General features: G+C 36.2%; 1 protein-coding gene across 4 annotated transcripts; it reads right to left on the reverse strand.

The window, feature by feature from the left end:
- Window positions 1–212: 212 nt before the first annotated feature.
- PDAT (phospholipid:diacylglycerol acyltransferase) lies at window positions 213–10,016 on the reverse strand. Of its 4 annotated transcripts, none has more exons than XR_966848.3 (8): window positions 9,499–10,016; window positions 6,214–6,436; window positions 5,685–5,968; window positions 4,803–5,130; window positions 3,818–4,083; window positions 2,788–3,283; window positions 2,144–2,201; window positions 213–558 (listed from the first exon to the last, which is right to left on the reverse strand). XR_966848.3 is itself a non-coding variant. In XM_006849548.4 (7 exons), exons 1-6 carry the CDS (start codon window positions 9,942–9,944, stop codon window positions 2,797–2,799), a joined length of 2,034 nt encoding a protein of 677 aa, XP_006849611.1. In that variant the 5' UTR covers window positions 9,945–10,016; the 3' UTR covers window positions 213–558; window positions 2,788–2,796. The 4 variants fall into 4 exon arrangements, 2 of the variants coding, with proteins under 2 accessions (XP_006849611.1, XP_088720469.1); XR_002281829.2 differs by having other exon boundaries at window positions 6,214–6,456; XM_006849548.4 differs by lacking the exon at window positions 2,144–2,201.
- Between the last annotated feature and the right edge of the window lie 12,414 nt (window positions 10,017–22,430).

The raw sequence follows: 22,430 nt of genomic DNA on the forward strand, positions 1-22,430 counted from the left end.
CTGAGAGTGGTTAAGAAAGAAACAGTTTCATCAAAGAGAAAGCCAACAGAAATTTCATTTTATGTAGTGATTCGGAGTTTGGACAACCTCTGCCATTAGTCGTATGTACTCAGAAAGTTCGAAAAGAATACCCAAAATGAAGGAACAGAAAAGAATGCACCAAAGGCAATTGCATCACGGCAGTGACAAAAAAAAAAAACAAAAGCTAACCATTTACAGAAGTTTAATTTATTTGAACAGGGCAACAAGAAACGCAATCAAAAGAGTGAACCAGTGGGAGACTGCAAAGAAATAAAAAAATTGGTACAATCAATGTACCGATTTTAACATACCTTTTTTCTTATAACAAATGGAGTGACATGCTTCTTTTGCTCGATGTTAATTTACATTTAATTAATGGCAGGTCAGGAGGAGATGACTAAAGAACCGGCATTGTTTTAGAAGATAAAATGGATCCTGGCTCCATATACCTCAAAAGAACACAGAATATATGTCCAGTTTGAGCTTGTGTTCTCCAAATCGGATCGCTACAGCTGATATCGAGGATACGATTGAAGCCTGCATGATAATTAGAAACAGTTCAAACTACGACAATGAAATTGTTCGAATAGATCTCTCCATCTTATGGAATAAGAAAGCAATAAGTTCACACATTGTCTGAGGGATTAAGAAAATGGAAAGGCACATCTGGTCAATAGGAGAGCATGCTAAAGAAAAGGACATAGGCCCATGGATATATATGTAATACGCACATGGATAACCATATTTCCTAGTACTCGTACTATTCTACCCATACAAAAGCATACACGATTTGTACAAGCCCTGTGAGGCATCTAAAAGAAAATGTGACCCATCATAAACAAGATCAATGGATAGTTCGGAACCAAATTGTGCAGGCCGACTCACTTCTAGAAAGTAGAACTCTTTCCACCTTGGTGCTGCTGAGAACTCTACAAAGTTCACTGTCCCAACTCTCACATCCTCCAATTAACCTCATTCTACACTAGAACAGTGGACACACCCGAAACAACAATGAGACTAAAAATATTACCTGTCACCTATGTACCAAGCTCCGCAAAAATCTTTCACAAGAACCATACATCTATGAAGCATCAGCTAATAAGTCATCGGCCATGTTTCCATGAATCAGCCAACACTAGCAAGTGCACCAAGATGCCCTTTATGTTGTTCCCAGAATTTGTGGGAGTGATAGGCATCATAATCAAAGGTACTTATCAGACTCGACAACCTTAATGCTATTATCGCTCATGAAGGAGAACAAGTGACCTATGCTCATCCTTTCGCATTTGTATGCAGAAAGCTAAGCATAACAGATGATACTTATCATGTTCATATTCATATGCAGAAAGCTAAGCATAACGGACAAGGATAATCCTTACCCTGATTATCACGTCCAGGGGGAAGCACAATGGTTTTCTTTATCCACCTCAATGAATCATAGTATCCAAAAGAGGGCAGATATACTGACTACTGAGAAAAAAATCTTTCTCATGCACGCAAAAACAGATAATTGAATGAGGCTGTCGCTCACTTGAATTAACTTTGAAGGCAGATTGCCCTACTTAAATCCCACGATGAATGCAATGACAATGGAAATACTCTTCAAGATTGCTACAAAAGCAGTTGCTGCTCCTCTCCTGCAAGGTTATGCCATGGTGTAATTCACAAAATATTGTTTGAGAGGATTTCTGAGTTCAGATTACCTGAGGTCCAGGGTAAGGATGCTACTCTCTAACTTCCTAGGAACTGCTTATAGGAGATGTCATGGAATTTCAGTGATATTTGCCTCCATACATGGGCTATATACCTTGGGTGAACTGGAAAAGACTTCGTTGAGCACTTTCATTTTAACACTGATGCTTGGCCCACTCTAGAAGATTTCAACACTTGAAACAAAGACAGAAGAGACCTTTACCGAATTTGAGACAAAGATTGAAGACTTTTGACGGCCGGGTAATCCCATCGTGGGCAATCAAGAGTCAGACCACATGACCAGAGACAATCACAACAATCCCTACCATGACTTACTATGCATTATCGCATGAACAGGGAGCTGAAAGTTTAAACGCAGTTTAGTGAAGGACAAAAGAAATTAAAAGGAAACTAGAGGTGGGGAAGTAACCTTATATAACCTTCTTCACAAGCTTCGGACCCAATTGTCTGCCTAGAAGCAGATCTTGCTGTCAGAAAGAAAGCAAACATTTTAGAGGAAAAGGACTTAATGTAAGTAATGAAAAATTAACTTGGTTCATATTGAACAGAACAAAACCAAGAAAGCTCATCCCCGCAAGAGGACAAAGTTTCTCCAAAGAAGCAAAAGAAACGTGGTAAGTTCCTCAAAGAACAATAAAAGTTTGCAATAAATAAAAGATGATGATTGTTCATTTTTCTCCATTGAACCAGCGTTTCACAATACTTGGAATTGTTGGCAAACCCCGACTACAACCTTTTGAAGAGGAGATACCAAATCTATGTAATGCATATTGTCAAATAAAAATCAGTAATGTTGAATTTTGTATTTCACTTTGTAATTTATGGCATCAATTGGTCAAATAAGGAAAACACAATTTGGATCCACTGAAGGAGGACCAATTTGGATCACATCCAAAGGGTACTATACTCCAAAAGTAAAACTAGTACTAACCCTAAACACGCAGAAGGACTTACATAGTGCAATATTCACAAGAATTAGAGAGCTGGGCATAGAAATTGAGGCAAATACAACACAGCCCTCTCAATTAGACAAGTGGAAAGATACATGCGTACCTGTATGACTCATAGCTTTAACTTTATGCTCTCAGACCACTTGAAGATATCAGAATGAACTTGATCTCCTCCAATGTCTTCTCCAGTAGCCCCTGCAGCCACCCTAATTATATCTTCAATCAAAGCAAAGTTTCCCATGATATCAACATGAGCACCACTTTGGGTCCCACGGCCCTCAAGGAGATTGGCAGGAGGGGCATGATCATACTCCCTTATGTAAGTTGAAATGCCTGCAGGATTGAACCTGGTTTTTCCACGCCAACCTCGAGCACACATAAATCCAGCACTCAAAACTGGCACCGTCTCATCTCCATTAACAGAATGTACACCACCTTTTAAACAGCTTCCAGTGTCACCACCTTCAGCTGAGGTATCAATACGGAAGGGAATGAAGCATGTATCAGCCAAGGGGGACAATTTGTAAACATAAGATCTTTCGGTGGGGATTCCCACGCCATACATCGAATATATCTCCATTTCAGGAGCATTGGGCAACCTACAAATGAAGTTTCCAAATTATAATAAGAAAACATGGAAGTAACCTGCATGCAGTGTTTCAAAAAGCGGACCACCCAGCACCTGGGCGCCCGCCTAGGCGGATATCCCTGGGCGCCCGCCTAAACCCGCCTAGGCAGCGGCCCAGGGGCAGAAATGCAGCTCCTTGAGGGTATTTTTGGGTCATTTTTTTAATACTAAAGGGATAAAATTGTGGGTTTTAGGTTCATTTGAAACCTAAAACCCATTAGAGGCTATTTTAGAGAGAGAAAACCTAAAAAAAAAAAAAACATTACTGGGCCGCTCAGGTTCTGGGCACCCGCCTAGGTGCCGCCTAGCGTTATTTGAAACACTGCCTGCATGCTGACAAATCTCCAGTTTACTATTTTTCTTTATTGAGTATAATTATCTCTTTGTTTACAAGTCAAGAACAAGGTTATGGAATATATTTTACGTGAAAAAACCTCTGTTGCCATTCCTCAAAAATTCATATCCTATTAGAAATCACATAAACAAAGAAGATAAAATTGCTCACTTTGTTTCTAAAGGGTTGGACCAATATTTGTAGTTTTCGTATTTTGGATCATCCAAATTGTCTGCGATCCCATATGAAAAATGGGCATCACCACGTTGCATCATCTTTGGAGCCACAAAATGTAGCAAGTCTAAGAGAGATCCAGCTGTGTAAACTTTGTAATCAGCGACTGCTTTGACACTATCCCAAGTCATCTCTTGGTACTCAGTCCACACATCACCACAGGAAACATTTGAATGGCCAAGGTTGTTGTCTTTGACAGCTTCCTGCTTGTAAAATTATGACCCGGTGAAGTCCACAAATTATGAAATAAAATGGAAAAGGAGAATAAGAGTATATGATATGTAGTTTGTAAGAAGTTAAAATCAGAAATGAACACAATAACAGCTCAGCAAACACATGGGAATAAACAGTAGGGTCCTAAGCTATCTTCCCATTTAACTTTAGTCTCAATTGGAGAAAAACCATCACCTAGGGTGGTAGCTTTCGCTTGCTTTCAAGTTAAATGCAATCTGTTCCAAACTTCTTCACAAAGAAAATCAAAACAAATGCTAAATGTGCAATGTGTACTGGAAACCATCAACAAATGAACCAAGAAGATGGAGATATAGCAATGAAAGGAACTCCATAATGCATTTCAATTGTCAGAATTTAGGCTTCCTTGTTCTATGTAGGAATGGAAGAGCACCTAGAAGGTGCTGGATCATAGCAATAATAAGTATCTGGTTAAGAGCAGATTGAGTGGGTTCTATTGAGTTAATCGAATACAAATAAACTTAAATATAGCAAGAAAAGGCCGAGACACAAAAAATTCTTGTTTACCTACAAACTTTTTTGCTTTCCATCTCAAAAACCAGAACGGATATAGAAAAGATAAACAGTGATAATTTCATGAAACCATAGACAAATGTGCAAAGATAAAACAGTGATAATTTCATAAAACTATACTGAAGTAAGTCCAAAACTGATGAATTCCTAATTTTACCTTGAAATCCTTCCTCTCAATCTTCGAGGAATGTGCCTCTGCTATGTCTTTTCCAAATGAAATAATCCTTCCATAATGGACTCCATAGGATTTGTCATCCAGTGAATCTACATTAATTGTGCCCCCAGCTTGAGTTTCATTCCCTTTCTGCTTCTTATTAGAACAATCATAACCTTGTTCTGGAGCCCAGTCTATATCACCCCAAATAGTCTCACCGCCTTTGGGTATCATTGACATGGTTGAATCCCATGTGCGTGTCATACGCATGACATGTTGTAGGGTTTGAAGCCCAAATAGTTCAGAGTCCAATACGCCAGGTGCAATTGCTCTACATGATGTAAGATTCCGAAGAAGTGAGATTCAAAAAACATCAGATCATAATATTCTCCATATTCAGTGTTTTTTCTTGTTCATCATGAACTACAGCATGTTTCTTATGATCCAGTGAAAATATACATACTATCCATCACAAAAATTCTGTAACAGTAGTGCTTGACAATTGTTGGTCTACATGATGCACCAGAACACTAACAAAAAAATGTAAATGAAACTGACAGATGCTTTACTGGATAAGGTGCTCTTAACCATAATGTTAATATGCAAAAAAAACAAAAATCCTGCAGCACCCAAAGAATACCAAAAAACACTTTGTTGCCCAATTGTCTCTGACTGGCCAGCCATAACATACATAATCAATTATACAAAGCTTCTCCATAAAGCACTATATTAATACATTAGCATTGAGGTAATCATCACAAAAGTCACCCCTTAAGTAGTTCTTTCAAGGTCATGATTCAGGTGCACAACTAACTGAACCAAATTGTTGCAAATTACTATGATAAATACTAATTACAATCAACCATTTCTTGTTTGATAAAGTACCTGGCAACAGCGACATCCTTGGCTTCCGCGGAGAACAACCCAGTGACTGCTTTTGGAACACCAAGAAAAGGTGCTCCAATGTTCATTACAGCCTTTATGTGCTTGGCACACCAATCAGAACCACCTCCACCACCCATTGGAGCTGGTGCCTCTACCCACTTCATGAAGTGCAAAAAATAAAGTACCCCCATTGAGTGTGGAATAACAACCACCTTTTTGCCACCATTTGTTGATACCATAAGTTCAATATTACTTTTAATTCTGCTGAGGGTTTGATCACGCACCTGCTCAGTTCAGTAATTTCAGAAGTGAAGAAAATTCAGCTTTTTTTTTTCTTGATTGGCAATTAGGTAATTTCAGTTGCAGTACCACACCTATTACAGAGCAGACGACAAAGCAACTCACATAACATTATCTAGAAAACCTCAGCTGTTTGATATAAAACATGGAAATTTTATTCTGATATTCAGATCAACAAGCCAAAGTAAGCAACCCTTTCACAATAGAGGAATAAAGCACAAATTCTTACTTCAGTATTCTGAAAAGAAAGTCTCCAATCATATGCAGCCATATACATCGTTTTCTCCTCATACCCAATTCTTGCCAAATTTGCAATCAAAACTGCCCACACAAAATAGCCTGGAGCAAAGTAATCAGCCGCAACAAGTCCTGGAACAGGTCTGACTCTTATACCGGGAGGGTCCAATCCCGTTTCATTGTCCAGTGACATATGTTCAACCCAGCATAAAGGTCTGCGAAAATTTCAAGAATGCTGAGGAACAGCAGTGAAAATAATATCTGAGTAACATATCCACATAAATTTGAACTCAGGTAATATAAGTTTTTTGCAAGATAATCTCAAGACTGAACATGCTAATCATAAACATCTTATGTCCAAGTTTTACAAATCAAAATAAACAACACGGACAGTTTAAACCATCTTTGCTTATTGCATTCAAAAACCATAATCATCCAAAAAATTTGTAACCAACCAAACTAAAATGGCCCATCTATTCACAACCCATCCCCTCAAAAGAAAAAGAGAAAACAACCTGAGCATGATCGATTCATAAGACAAAACAATTGACCAAGATGACCATCAAAACATAGCTCAAAAGCCTAAACTACAGGGCCCGCGAGCGAGCTAAAGAAAATTCACATTTACATTAAACCAAATTTCTCTTAGCTACACATGCCCATAATTTTTCTTTTATAAAGGGAGAATACAAAGGTTGTGCACCACCTTTATTCCATTGCAAAAATGCCTGGGAAAGGGTGGTCAGGTAGACTTCATGCCTTTAATAACAATCAGGTGTTGCCCAAATCTCTGGAAAAATATTAAGATGGCTGGGCCATTATCATTCATCTGGTACATGTGGATGGAAACGAAAAACAGAGTCCCTTGAATCAAATCAAGACACACGGAGATGCTGTTTGACGTCATCAGCCTTTCTGTCCACTATCTGGTATTTGAAACGAAAGAAGCAAGAGGTCCACCCAAAGCAAGAGACAGGAAACAATGATCGACATTCATCAGCCTTTACATCCACTACCTCAGTCATCTGGAAAGGAGAAACAATAGTGGTTTTCAAAATGAATCAAGAGATGAGGAGACACCCAATCGTAATCGTCATAAGGGACCACCTCATTGGCAGGCTGTCTTAGCCATCAAATGAAACATGTGTAAACTGAAGTGTTAAAGATATCATAGGTGTTACCATCTCGCGTGATTAAAGAAAAACACAAATTTGTAGAGCATGGGTTGTGCCTCTGAGGGACACAATTAATAAAATTTCAGGGATGCTGTTAAAGGAAATATAGGACAAAACGCCACAAATGGGCAATCATGGAAGGAAACTCTCCTAACACAATTCAATGGCTTGAATATGGAACTCCAATTATTTAGATAGATAGAGATGGAGATGGAGATGGAGATGGAGATGGAGATGGAGATGGAGATGGAGATAGAGAGAGGCTCAAATAGCATGAGGAGACTGACTGGAATCTTTTCAGAAATAGAGGACATTTTATGAAAGGGTAGTGTGTCCATGAGGCCATTACCATATGCAAACAGCATGTGCCCCCAGCCCCTCCCTCAACATCTATCTTTTTGATGGTTTGAGGACCCAAAAACCATTCTAAACCCCTGCAAATCCATTTCCACCCAAGAAAAATGGATCTAGAGCTCCTAAAAAACTGCATATCGGACAGATCTAAGGTACATTTAAATGGATGGTCCGCATCACTTGTTGAGGTTCCATTCAAGATGGAGCATTTTTAGGCTGCGAATCCCTTTGTTTTTACAGATCCATAATCTAGGTGGGCAAGTGAATGAATCCGCAGAGTTTTGGTCCTCAAACACCCCAAAATCAAAGAGAAATGAGGGAGCAACAGGCTGTAGCCCCCGCGAAATCAAGCACTCTTGCCTTCCTGTACCATGAGGCTCTCTGGGCACAATTCAGTGGGTCAAAGGAGAAGCTCCGGTACAATGGAAACTAACTGGGTTTTTTATCATCAAAAAAAAAAAAAACTGGGTTTCACTTTTTCATGTACTTACTATGTAGAGTAGCTCTTTATGCACTGAGGGATACAAATGCTAAGGTGCTAACTAAGACAAATCTTTTTGTCTTTTTTTTGGGTGAAATCAGCGGGGATTGGGGCCCCTACCCATTTTTCATTACTACGATAAAAAGTACAAGCCTCAATCATGTTACAATCCTTTCGTAGGCAGTTCTTGCTACATCATATGAAAGAGGCAAAGATGAAGAATCCGGTGGGTGGGTCCTCCATACAGTGGCTTCTGAAAGCATTACAGCCCTCTTTGCTAGGCAGTCGGCAACTACATTGGCTACACGAAACACATGGGAAATCTTCCGTTGTTGACCACCAGTCTGAAGAGGCAATTAGCCGCGCAAGGGTGTGTAGTCTCCACAGGGATCTGTATCAGCAATACAGAGTTTCTAAAAGAACCTGAAAATGCTTTCGATTGGTGAGGGGAAGCAATTTGTTTCAATGGCAAGGTCAATCCCTATTTCCGGCGCTTTGAATTCTGCCGCATTGTTTGAAACAGAGCCAATTGGTGATGCAAATACAGCTATGAATTCCCCTTCCCGGTCTCTGAGGATACCTCCAAATCTGAGAAACCCTGGGTTTTAACTAAGACATATTTGGGCATGGGATTTTTAACCACGACAGAAGTTCCCTAATAGACCTTTCACATGTTCGCTTCTTTATCTCATTCTATTGCTTATTAAAAAAAGGAAAAAAATAGAAACACTTAGATAAACCAATCAAGCATTGAAATTTATCTTCCTGTGCTAAGAACCAATATCTTAATCAATACCAAACTTCATATTTCAAGCAAATCGATGCGAAGTTTCACCCTCCAAGTAGATTGATGCTAATTCTCATCTTTAAATCAAATTGATGCGATAAAATTAAGTAATTAACACCAATTGTAACACGTTATTCACATTTGAATCTTTCAATGAATTTATAACTGGTGAAAAATTTCACTTAGCCGAAAGAAATAAGAAAAACTGAATCTTATTGTTTGGCAATCAGAATAAACATAGAAATTGTAGCAATTAAGAAGAATAATTTTTTATCATCAACAATTAATAAAAGGAAATTGGCGCTAATTCCCAAACAAACCTTCTAACATGTTGCTTCATTACATGAATTCATTGCAAACCAAGAAAACAGAAATTACTTAGCTAAACCAGGGAAATAGAAATTGAAATTCATAGTTTCATACTCTAAAAAAACAATGAAACCAAAGCGAATTCTCCACTGAAATCAATGCTAATCTTACCTTTTATACACTTCTCCAAAGGTTCCACCCCATAAGCGCTTCCTGAAAAGACCATCAGCACAAGGGTGACCCTCCCAAAGCTCGAGCCCACCTGTAACAATCCCGGGTACAAAAACCACAGGGTGCTTAGCAGTGAGCCCCTCTTTCTGCAACTTCACACCAGGTGGATCAGGCAATGGCCCTGTAATGGCCTCTGTGACATACTGGGGAAAAGAAGCGGGCATCGCATTGAAGAGAAACAGAAGGAACCACCATATACAGCAAATGCACCCAATAAACCAGCAACAACCATCTATACAAGACCACCGCCCTTTACTGTGCTTCTTCTTCTCATCTTTAATGTCAGGCTTGGCATCAGGTTTCTTACTCGTGTCGCTCACAGAGGGCTTCTCTGGAACTGAAGCTTTCTCGCTTTCCAATGGCTTCCTGCGCCTTAAAAGAGACATGGATGAACAGTAAATGCAGAAGCAGTGGAGTAGCAGAGAGTTAAAGAAACCCTAGCCCTGACCCTGAAAGTCAAATTGGTGCTTTCTTTCTCCGGTTTTTAATGGAGATATGAAACCCTAGTTATGGGAGTGAAGATTGGAGAATGGTGGACGCGAAGGCGGAAGATTGTATGGATGGAAACGTAACAGAGAACCGAGGTTTACACGTACATTTCTGATATCCGCACCACTACTTTTCTATTCCCGCAAGAAATACAGATGTCAGAACCGATGTTTCGAAAACGTTAAATCTTAAGTCATTTATCGGCCGTTATGAACGCCCATACCCTCCCAGCTAGATATCCTTTATTATGGCTGGTAAATGGTTTGATAGGGCTGCTACAGTCCTATCATAAACCCTCACCTTATAACTTAAAATTTAAACATTAGAAAAACTTCTCATTGATTATCTCGACTGTTGTAAAAAAAATATTTGGATTTTAAATTCTAAAAAAAATGTATATTATAATAAATTATTTAGACCGTCCATTTCACCGTATTGATTATCTCGACTTGAACATTATGGTTGTGAAGAAAAATTAGGATTTTAAATTCTAAAAAAAATGTATATTATAATAAATTATTTAAACCGTCCATTTCACTGTAAAATAAGTATTCACATTTACACGGTGTCGGAAATTCATCCTTATGGTTTCCCCTGTTTTACATTCATGCATATATTTTCTCTCTTTTTGTTGTTTTTCATAATACTAACATTCGTACATTAAACATCTCAAGTAGTAAATAAATTCAACTTCAAATCTTGAAGGTTCGAAATCAAGAGACTTTGGATCTTAGGATCAAAAGCCAAGCCTTGAAAGTGGTCCAAGTCAAGATTTGAAGTTCACTTAGGAACTTAAAGACCTAAAGTCATAATAAAAAAATTCCTCGTGACTTTAATTTAAAGTTGTTACCGATTCACGCAAGGGCACTTGGGGCAACCCTTGCCGAATTGGGACCCAATTTCAAGCTTGAAATACTGAGGGCATGTCTCATTGGTCCTCCACATATCATGGAAGCTACCCTTCCATGGAAGAGGCAGATTTCATAAAACAATGTCAAGAGACATTGTTTAAAAAAAAAAAAATAAGTAAGTAAAGATTTGGGCCTCTACTCTTTGATGAGAATGAAATCAAATAATTCATCATAAAACCCGTTGGTACTACTGCCAAAGCACCAACCGAGCCTCGAAAAGAGGCGTTTGTTTCTAACCCATTGAAAGTTGCGAGTTTCAAATTGGCGCTTCCGACAAGGCGCAACAATTACAAGATTAAAATACGGTGGAACTCGAGTCTCCGGCTACAAAAGAAGTCCACCAAACAAACACGCCCTGATGGTGCTAGCTAAGAAGTCTTGACGTCCATTGTGCTCAATTTTAGCTGAATTTCAGTTCTGCCGTAATGATGGTGCACATCAAATATAATTTCATTTCTGTCGTTATTTGTGAGTATGATATATGGCGATAAACCTGTTTTATCTGATTTTCAAGAAAATTTACACGCTATTTCCATTCCTATAATTCCTTGAAAATGTTAAAAAATAAAAAAATACCATAAAAATTATGTCCGTTATAAAATCCGTTACATACGATATTTTCCAAATAACTCCACTTAACCGTTATTTTTAACAAAATTTTCAAATGTTAACCAAGTTTTCCAAATAATTCCACTTAAACCGTTATTTTTAACAAAATTTTCAAATTTTAACCAACTTTAAACTCGATGAGGCCATGAAACATAAGATTATACACAAGCAATCTTAACACTAGCCAACGTTTTTTAACAAACGTTTGGATTCGAAATTTTCAGCATATGAGCCGACTAGAGATGGTAATGAACCCAAGCCCGACCCAAATCCAATGGTTGGACTTAACACGAGTTCGGGTATGGGTCTAAAAGTTAAATATTAAACCCAAGTACAATTCAGGTCCTGTTATTTTTTTTGGTCCGGTTCCGAGTTTGGGTCAATTTGTTTTCGGGTTCGGGTCCCGGGTGCTTGTAGCAAAAACGTACCCGGGTCGTGTATTATTAACATGTGAAAAATCGTGTGAGTTGTCGTCTGCTATAAATAGGACAAACGAGTGAACAACAAAAAAGTACTCGTCACGTAGTGTAGCGACAACTGCCAAATTTATTTTTATTTATAGTTAGTTTCGAAAATGCCTCATGTTTGTTTGGAATTATTGGGATTGAGTCTCTTCGGGCCCGGCTTTCTATATTTCCGTTACAGCATAGATGATCCATACTTCCTCTAACATCCAACCGTTTAATTTTGATCTAAGAGAGTAACTCAGCATTTGATTTACGATAAGATATCTTAAAATATTTTTTTTTTAGTTTTTTTATACAAATTGTATAAATATGAAATTTGGTACGTGTCATCTTATCATTGGGGTACACTTATAAAAATATTAAAAATAATTTTTTGATAAAATAAAATGATCAAAATACCTTTGAAAGATTTTATGGCTATTTTGGTGATTTTATTTTATTAAAAATATTATTTTTATATTTTTCGCTAGTGCGAGTTTAATAGAGGATTAAACGTACAAAATTTGGTGTCAAAATAGTTTATAGAAAAAAATTAAAACTAAAATAGTTTAGAGTTATGGCATTGTGATTGGTGCAATCTTAGCCATCCATTCATAATGGACATTTTGATAAAGGGAAGTATATAAGTTTTATGTTGTAAAGGAAGCATAAAAAGCTTTCCCTTTTTTCATGTATGGATAACACTTTCCATTCCACATCATGTGGATGGTTGGAAACGATTCAAATTAAGGCTATATCAATGATCGAATTCTTTTTTTTTATTTAAATTATTAATTTTAATAAAATATTATTTGTAATAAAATCTAAGTAAAAATAGTAATAACATATTTTAAGTAAAAAATAACAAAAATACCTCTAAATATCTTTTTGTTTAATATTATTTTTTTGAGATTTTTTTTTTTTTTTTTTTTTTTTTTTGAGTCTAATGGTCGTTGGATGAGGCTAGGTTCAATATTAATTATTGATGCTTAAACATTCTTCAGGCGTCTAGTTGTGGAACCATCCCTTTAGAATAGTGAGAATAATGTTAAGTATTCATATACCATCCCTAATAAAAAAAAACTATCTTTTCGAATTGCCACAATAATGGTAAATATTCATATGTAAAATTGTTCTTTTATTTATCATCGATTTTTATGCATAAAGTAGTGTGACCGCTTGTCGTCTTCCTCAACTTGTTTTTCTAACTATTTAGAGTTTGTTACACGAATCCCGGTCTGCCATTTTGCACTATCAAATATCATACCCTCAATGAAACCATAAGTCCGGAACTCTAACTATCAAAGATCATACCCTCAATGAAACCATAAGTCCGTAGCTCAAAAATTTAAAATGCTTCTCTGTCAATGAAACCTCCCCAAGGTCCAAGACCACCAAAATACCCAACCAAATACTGAACCATCGACCTCGCTTGACACTCTCTCTAACTACTATCAAATATTGGACCAACACTCTCTCTCTCTAACCACCAACATTCCCAGTCAAATAGTATATAGGAGGTTACATGTGATGTCAGACCACCAAAATAGTCTATAGGAGGTTACATGTCGATGTAAGACCACCACAATAGTATATAGGAGATTACATGCGATGTAAGACCACCAAAATTCCCTGTCAAATGCTGAATCATAGACAACAACCGTGTTGAAACGGCCACTTTTTCTCTTTATCTATCTATGGTTCTGCTTCTGACGATGATTGGGCAAACCAGGTTCATGAACTTACAAAGCTCTCAATAGGCCAGGCGTGGGCAAGGCCAACCTTCCTTATAGGGCCAGTCCGAACGTGGCCCTGATTAAGCTGAAGAGGCCCTAGGCTAAGCCAGCTTGGCCCATCTAGGCCAGGCAGGGTCTAATATATATACTCTCCAAAGAAAAAAAAAAAAAGCCCGTTAGCCTTGGCCCTAACCTGACATTGGTCCCTATCGGGCCCCTTCGAGCCTAGCCCAGATCAAGGCAAAGAGCCCTGGGCCCATCCATGCAAGGCCTCAATCTCAAACATCCAAAAAAAAAATAAAGAACAAAAAACAAAGAACGAAAGCGTCAAATGGCCGTGTCATTTTGTGGAGCAGGTCCTTATTTTCCAGGCCACCAGCCCTAACTTATAGCCTCATGGGAAGCAAATTTTACATCATTGAGATACGCACAAGCCCTAAAACATTAATCGAACTTAGAAAAGCAAGGGAGATTTATTCAGTTTTCAATTGCAACTCGGGCTTGCCAGGGGTATCCATAGGTTGGGTATCTAGCTTAGGGATCTAAAAAACGTTCAAAAAATCATAAAACAAAAAAGAAAAGAAACCTATGTAATGTTTTTTTTTTTCCTATCATTTTAACAAAAGATTAAAAATTGTTTTGGCCATGAATACTTATTTTAATATTTTCTCTTTTTTTTTGGATTATTTTTAAAATACACTCGATCATAAATTGATTTTTCAAAATTCATTTTTTCATTACTTTTTTAACCTCATTTATATATATTTTATTTAATTTTACTTTAAATATATATTTTTATATTTTTTGAGTTATTTTTGTGTTTTTTGCTTTTCTAACATTGCCAAAACTCATGTCAAGTTGCTCAGAGTTGGGCCAAGTACTCAACCGGAGTCACTTATTCCAAGACAGGATTTATTATTTGTAAACGTATAGCATGTGGATGCTCAATGGTTCATTTTCTCTCAAGGGAAGAAAATGAAAGAGAGATAATCGATCTTTATATTTTTTGGTGTTTTAAATTTTATAATTAAGGGTAACAATAGATTTTCATGCCATTAAGAGACTTTTGGGCACCAAAATTGCATCTTTCGGCATAGTTTAGATGTGTGCCTCACTTTAATTGTTTGGATTGTACACTATAAAACTATTTGTATTTGGTTCAGGAATGTCAAATATTAGATAAGAATCAAATGGCTTTGGTTGTGCACAAAAAATTAAAATAATTATTTTTTTAATTTTGAGAAAATCAAAGCTACATCTTCAACCACTCCATTTTACATTCAATAGCTAAATATGATTGTAACCTCCTTGTACTAAAAACACACAATCTTATTATATATATTCCCTTGGTTGTTTGAGATCGATGCATTGTATAAACCTCACCATTTACCTTTTTATTCCCATAGGTATCCTTGCAGGGTAGTTTTGTAAAATAACACGAAATTTATGTCATTTAGGGGAAGTACAAGTATCTAGTTTGGATGGAAAATTATTCTCGCCTCCAAATTTAAGGAAACATTGAAATAATGTGCAAGACTTTAACATGGCAAGTTATAACTGAAAAAGAAAGTGAGATATGAGTAAACTTTATAAAAAGAGCCCGATTCCTTTCTCATAGCTTTTCTTTCAAAACGGTTGAAAAAGGAAACAGTTTACATAAGGAGTGAGGCCCTAAACAATCAGATTAAAGCGCGACTCAAAAATTCACTAGAAGTGATTGTTTCCATGCGAAAAAACCTTCAATTCAATCATCTTAACTTCAAGATGCATGGACACGAGAAATCATAGATTTGAAGTCTTGAAAATAGTGCATCTTGTAATATATTATTTAGACCAGCGTTTAAAAAATCGCCGAGTCGAACCGGACCCGCCCTGGTTCGACTCGGAATTCACGAAAATGGACCGGATCGTTTTAAAAATCGGGAATCGTTCGGTTCTAGAGAGAACCGGACGATTCCGCACAGTGACTCGCCGATTCACTGTGCGGAATCGGCGAGTCCGTGAAGAACACGGGTTGCACAGTGTTCTTCACGGATTCTTTCAAATTTGTCATTTTTTGATCATTTTTTTTGTTTTTTTTGGCATGTGATCTGATTTGCAGGCTGTAAACAGCTTTATTCAGCTTTTTCGAGAATTAAATGGTGAAAAAATTGGTTGTTTTTGGATCACGAAAATTTCAGGGTTTAGGGTTTCCGCCTTTTCTGAAATTTCATGCCAAATAGGGCATGAATCTTTCAAAATTTGTAGGCATTTTGATTTTAAAGCTGTGAATCAAAACCTTTTGTTACTAATTTGTGATAATCGTTGAGAAAAACAGAGTTTTTTGGAGATTGAAGGCTTCGGTTCACAAAAACAGGTAAGAACTTTGGGTTTTTTTTTTTTTTCCGCCATTTGATTTATTTCACGGCATATTTTGAACAAAATGAGTTCAATAATTAGGGTTTTTAATCTTTATTGTGTCTAGTATGATTTAAAATTTTCAATTTTACGTAATCTAGTCAATTACAGCAAGAAATTTGATATGAACAGTGAGATGTCTGCGGAACCAAATTCCGCTGTTTTTTTTTTTTTTTTCCGCCTTTTGATTTTGTTTTCATGATATATTAGAAATAATGTGTTAAAAATTTAGGTTTTTGATTCCTTATATTGTTGTTTATCAAAAAATATACTCAATTGGATGTAATTTATTCACTTAGAGGTGAATTTTTTAGTTAAAATCGCTTATGTAAAACGACTCTGTGAAGAACATTTTTTTTTTTTTTTTTTTTTTGTAGCCCATGATAGAATTTTTTGTAATCCATGATCGAATTTTTTGTAATCCATGATCGAAATGTTTGTTTTTTTTTCTTGTAATCCATGATGATCGAATTTTTATTTTTTATTTTTTATTTTTGTAACCTATGATAGAATTTTTTGTAATCCACGATCGAATGTTTTGTAATCCATGATCGAAATGTTTGTTTTTTTTTGTAATCCATGATCGAATTTTTTGTTTTTTGTTTTTTATGTAACCCATGATAGAGTTTTTTGTAATCTATGATTGAATTTTTTGTTATCCATGATGTAAATGTTTTTTTCTTTTTTTGTAATCCACGATCGAATTTTTTGTTTTTATTTTTTTTTGTAATCCATGATCGAATTTTATGTAATCCATGATCGAATTTTTTGTAATCCATGATAGAATTTTCTGTAATCCATGATCGACTTTTTTGTAATCCATGATCGAAATGTTTGTTTTTTTTACTTGTAATCCATGATCGAATTTTTGTTTTTTTGTTTTTTTTGTAACCCATGATTGAATTTTTTGTAATCCATGATCGAATTGTTTTTTTCTGTTCTTGTAATCCATGATTGAATTTTTTGTTTTTTTATGTTTTTTTTTTTTTTTTGTAATCCATGATCGAATTTTATGTAATCCATGATCGAATTTTTTGTAATCCATGATCGAATTTTTTGTAATCCATGATTGAATTTTTTGTAATCCATGATCGAATTTTTTGTAATCCATGATCGAATTTTTTGTAATCCATGATCGATTTTTTAGAAAATTTATGATTTTTTTTTTTTAATTCCTGATCGAACTTTTTGAAAATTTGTTAAATTTTTTTTTAATCCATGATCGAATTTTTTGAAAATTTGCTGTACTTTTTTTTTTTTATTTCTTTTTATCCATGATCGAATTTTTTGAAAAATGATGATTTTTCGAAAAGATGTGAAAATCGTGATAAAGTTTTGATTATCATGATGTATTAAACATTTAAACCCAATTTTTAATTTTTATTGTTTGAGTTTGCTGTAATTTTTTTTTTTTTTTTTCCATGATCGAATTTTTTGAAAAATGATGATTTTCCGAAAAGATGTGAAAATCGTGACAAGGTTTTAATTATCATGAGGTATTAAACCATATTTTAAATTTTTATTGTTAAAGTTTTTGTTGAAAAAATTGTATGTTGATGGATTATTTATGCAAAAAAATGCATGTTATTATATTTTCAATACAAAACTGTATTTTTTTTATCTGTTGTTCATGGATTTTTTAGTTGGAATGACTGATGTTAGCCGGCTCTTTGAAGAATTGTTTTTATTATTAATTTTTTAATGCAAAAAATGTATGTTCTTGATAATTGAGTTGTAGCCATGTTTGGAGCTTGCATTTTGTATTATTCTAAATGTTTGTAATTGATATGTACGAAAATATTATTGTCCTTTTGCAATAACAAATAACAACGAATATGACTACATGAACTACCGCAACATATTATCACTACATATGGTGATTATTTTTCTTTTTGAACTGTCAGGTTAATTTAAACTTTTTACATCTTAAAACAGTTGAATCATGTCAAGATCTACAGAAGACCCTGCATGGCAACATGGGGTCAGACTTGATCCCAACAAGAAAGACAAAATTATTTGTAATTACTGTCAAAGAGTGATAAGTAGTGGGGTACATAGGTTCAAGCAACACTTGGCAGGGGTTAAGAGAGAAGTTTCTGCATGCACTAGTGTCCCTAGTAATGTAAAAAAACAGATGGTGGCAATTCTTAATGCTAGCAAAGGTAAAAAAATTGCCAAACATAGGATGAATGAGGAGATAGCTAGTTTATATACACCATCAAGCATGAATGATACAGAAGAGCAATATAATTATGACCTAGAAGAGCAATATAATAATGAGCTGGACATGGCCACAAGATTGAGTTTACATGAACAATATCAGAGGGAATGTGGGTTTAGAATGCCTGGTGGGTCTAGCTCAGACATGCATGGTGGGCCTAGCTCCGATATGCATGGTGGGCCTAGTTCAGATATGCATGGCGATCCAGCTCGAGTATGTATGGCGGGCCCAGCTCAAATATGTATGGAGGGGTTGGTGCCAATATGTATCAAGGAGAATCAGTTGTTGAAAAAATTGTTTCTAAGTTACCTAGGAGTGCCAGTATTGCAGGTCATGGTCGTAAAGACTCATTTCTCTCAAAGCCTAAGTCACAACAGATGACCCTAAAAGGCATGGTTAAAGGTACAAGAAACATGTTAGGGAGATATGTTGGTAAATCGTTCTACGATAAAGGGATTCCCTTTGATGCAGCCAATAGCCTATATTTTCCACCTATGGTTAGTGCAATCCAGAGAGCCGGGCCCGGGGTAAAACCCCCGACGGCATATGAGCTCAGTGGGCCAATATTAGATGAAGAGGTAGAGGAAGTTAAAAAGTGGATTGAAGAATATAAACAGAGTTGGCCAAGGACAGGAATTACTCTCATGAGTGATGGTTGGTTGAATAAAGTTAGCAAAAAGGAGTTTTTAAACTTCTTGGCTTATTCCCCAAAAGGTACAGCTTTTTTGTCTAGCAAAGACGTATCAGGGACGAAGAAGGATGCAAACTTCTACGTACGACTATATGATCAGATAGTGGAGAAGGTGGAAGATAAGCATGTAGTCCAGTTTATTACGAACAATGCGCGTGCATGTGTTTCTGCGGGCAGCAAGTTGATGGATAAGAGGAAGCATCTAGTATGGACCCCGTGTGCTGCACACAGCATCGATCTTATGTTAGAGGAAATCCGTGAGATCAAAATTGTGAAGGAGACTCTTGATGAAGCAAGGTTGGTGTCGAGATTTATATACAACCACTCTAAAATATTATTTCTGTTTAGAGAACACTCTAAGAAAAAAGAGATAATCAGGCCTGCCATAACCCGCTTTGCGACCGATTACTTAGCTGTGGACTCCATTCGACAATCTGAAGGTTCATTAAAGAGATTGTTTACTTGTGAAGAGTGGTTAAATGACCGCCTCTTGAAGTCCAGTACCGGTATAAAAGTGGATAACATAATCTCAAATAGGCTGTTCTGGTCTCGATGTTCCAGTGTTGTAGAGGTCACTGCCCCTTTGGTCACGGTGTTAAGAATGGTGAATGCTGATAAGAAAGCTACCATGGGTATCCTTTATGAAGGTATTGAGAGGGCGAAATCAGCTATTGGGGAGAAGTGTAATTTTGCTAGCAAAGTGATCGAGATTATAGAAAAGAGGTGGAACACCAAATTCGGACGTCCAATTCATTATGCTGGTAAATATATATTTATATCATTACAATGTTTCAGTTTAAATCATTTTTTTATGAAATTGTAAATGATATTTTTCTACCTATATATTTTTTAGGTTACTACTTCAACCCAAAATTTTTCTATTTGACACCTGAACAACCCCACAAGATTATGGAAGGGGTCAGATACATTATTGCAAGGTTGGAGAGAAGCCATTGAAACCAAGTAGCAGCAATACAAGAGGTATTATTTAATGTTTGGGTAAGAACTTCATTGAGTTGTTATATTTGTGAGGAATAATGCACTAAAACGTAATATATTTGTTTTAGCTTGCTATGTATAGGGATGCTATAGGATCCTTCGGAACTAGACTTGCTAGAAATTCTCGAACTATGATGGATCCAGGTTATCCCCTCGCTAATATTTTGTTTATTCATATATTTAATCTTATGAATTGTTCTTGCCCTTCCAATGCTTTTTACATTTTAATCCAGCTGAATGGTGGGAGATATATGGTACTGATGCACCTCACCTAAAGAGGATAGCAATCAAGGTGCTCTCCCAGACATGTTCTGCTACTGGCTGTGAGCGCAACTGGAGTACGTTCCAATGGTTGCACACTACTAGGAGGAATCGACTCGCTTCTGAGAAGCTTCATAAACTAGTCTACGTTCATTATAATTTAAACCTTAGAGAGCAACAAATAAGAAGGAAGCTTGAAGACTATGGGCCGATAGACTTAGACACAATATTTGTCACAGACACAGCAGACCGATGGGTAGTAGAAGAGGAGGAGCCAGTGTTGCACAAGAGAGCGTTCCTTGAGGCTATCGGTGATGAAGATATTGAAGAAAGTGATGAGCGGCATGAAAGAGGAAGCAGCCAGCCAATGTATCCACAATATGTCGGTGATATTGCACCTAATGAGGGAGAGTGGGAAGGGGGTCTAAGAGAAAATGAGAGAGATGATGATTCTGAGGCCACCCTATCCCAGCCATATTATTCACATATCGAGTCCCAACAGCAACAGTGTAGGGATGAGCACGACAGTGCAGGTGAGCATGAAGGATGGACAAGCTTCGGGGATTTTGGATTGGGAACACAACAAAACACTAACACTTAGGGATTTGGGAATAGTCAGACGCCCGCTAATATCGATGATTCGTTTTTAGATCGAATCAATGAATTGTCAAACGAATTCAATCAATGGCACCAGCGTGACCAAGAAGAACAACAACGTCGTCTATCATTTTATTTTTAGATCGTATGTTACTAATTTTATGCTTTATTGTAGTCCATGTATGTTGATATACTTATTCCATGATAATTCTACGTTTATCCTTTTGTGTGATGTAAATTAAATGTTGAATGGCGGTTCATGCAGGGGAAGAACATATCAATATTCGCATATTCATTCAAAAAAATGAAAATTCTTAATGGAGTACCCTCATTTTTTATTGAATTCCTAAAAAACAATATTTATAATGAATTTTAATAATTTTTTCGGATTTTTTTGAAGCTTTATTCTGACCGATTCACCCGATTCCGATCCGGATCGCCGATTCACCGATCCGATCGGTTTTTGGAAAGCCCGATCTGGGTCACCGATCCGGTTTTTAAACCATTGATTTAGACTATCTATTTTTTAGATTTTTCAAGTGTTCATAAATCTTCTCAATCTACACTACTTTTAAATATTTAAATCTATAATTAGAGATTAAAAAAAAAAAAAATTAGGCCATCAAAAATTTTTATGATACTAAAACAACATATTTTGCTACTATTTGAAGGTGCACCTTACTTTGATTGTTTAGAGCCTCAGCCTAATACAAACCACACCCTGTCAAAAAAACCCCATATTTAACTTCCTTTCATAGTCCTTAGTTCCTTACCTTTCTCATGAAGGACTAAACAACACTAACACAACTCATGATTAACCCACTAATTCCAAATAAACAATTGGAATCGAGGAAAATCACATTAACATAGAAAGATATTTGTTTAGGATTGTATGTTGACATTACTTTTGATACAAGAAGATCACAAGCACCTCTAATTGTATAAGATATGAGGTATGGCAACTAAGTTGGTCTCCTTTCTTTTCACAATATTTGAGAAAAAGTTTTATTGCATAGTTGTCAAGATTGGACTGAACTATTTAGTTCGAGTAGTCGGATTGTCAATCAATGTCTTGATTGGTCTAGCTCAAAATTAAAACTAAATTTTCGTTGCATTCAAAACTAATGTTTTACTTATTGTGGTGGTCCGACTGGCCAAGTTTGGCTAGTTAGATGTATCAAACAAAGTTGAGTAATTTTTTTATAATATATTTTATATTTTTATTTTATCAATTTTTTGAAATTTAATCCAATAGGTTCAAGAGGTGGTCAAACTAGTTTTCATTGGACTAGATCTGTCACCTGTTTGATAGTTGGCCTGATCCTCATAGCACTAGTTTCTCTAGCATTGAACATGGATAATGGCAAATCCCCATCCACCCAATTTTGCTTAAAAAGGCTTAAAAGTTATTGTGACTTTCTTGTATAAAAATAAACACCTCATTGTTCACGTCTTTTTTTCTACTTGTTTGTCCACCACATTGTTGGAACTAGGAATTGTTAGCATCCTAACCAT

Source organism: Amborella trichopoda, chromosome 4, assembly GCF_054954075.1.
Source record: "Amborella trichopoda isolate Santa Cruz 75 chromosome 4, AtrichopodaSantaCruz75HAP2 v2.0, whole genome shotgun sequence".
Lineage (NCBI taxonomy): Eukaryota > Viridiplantae > Streptophyta > Magnoliopsida > Amborellales > Amborellaceae > Amborella > Amborella trichopoda.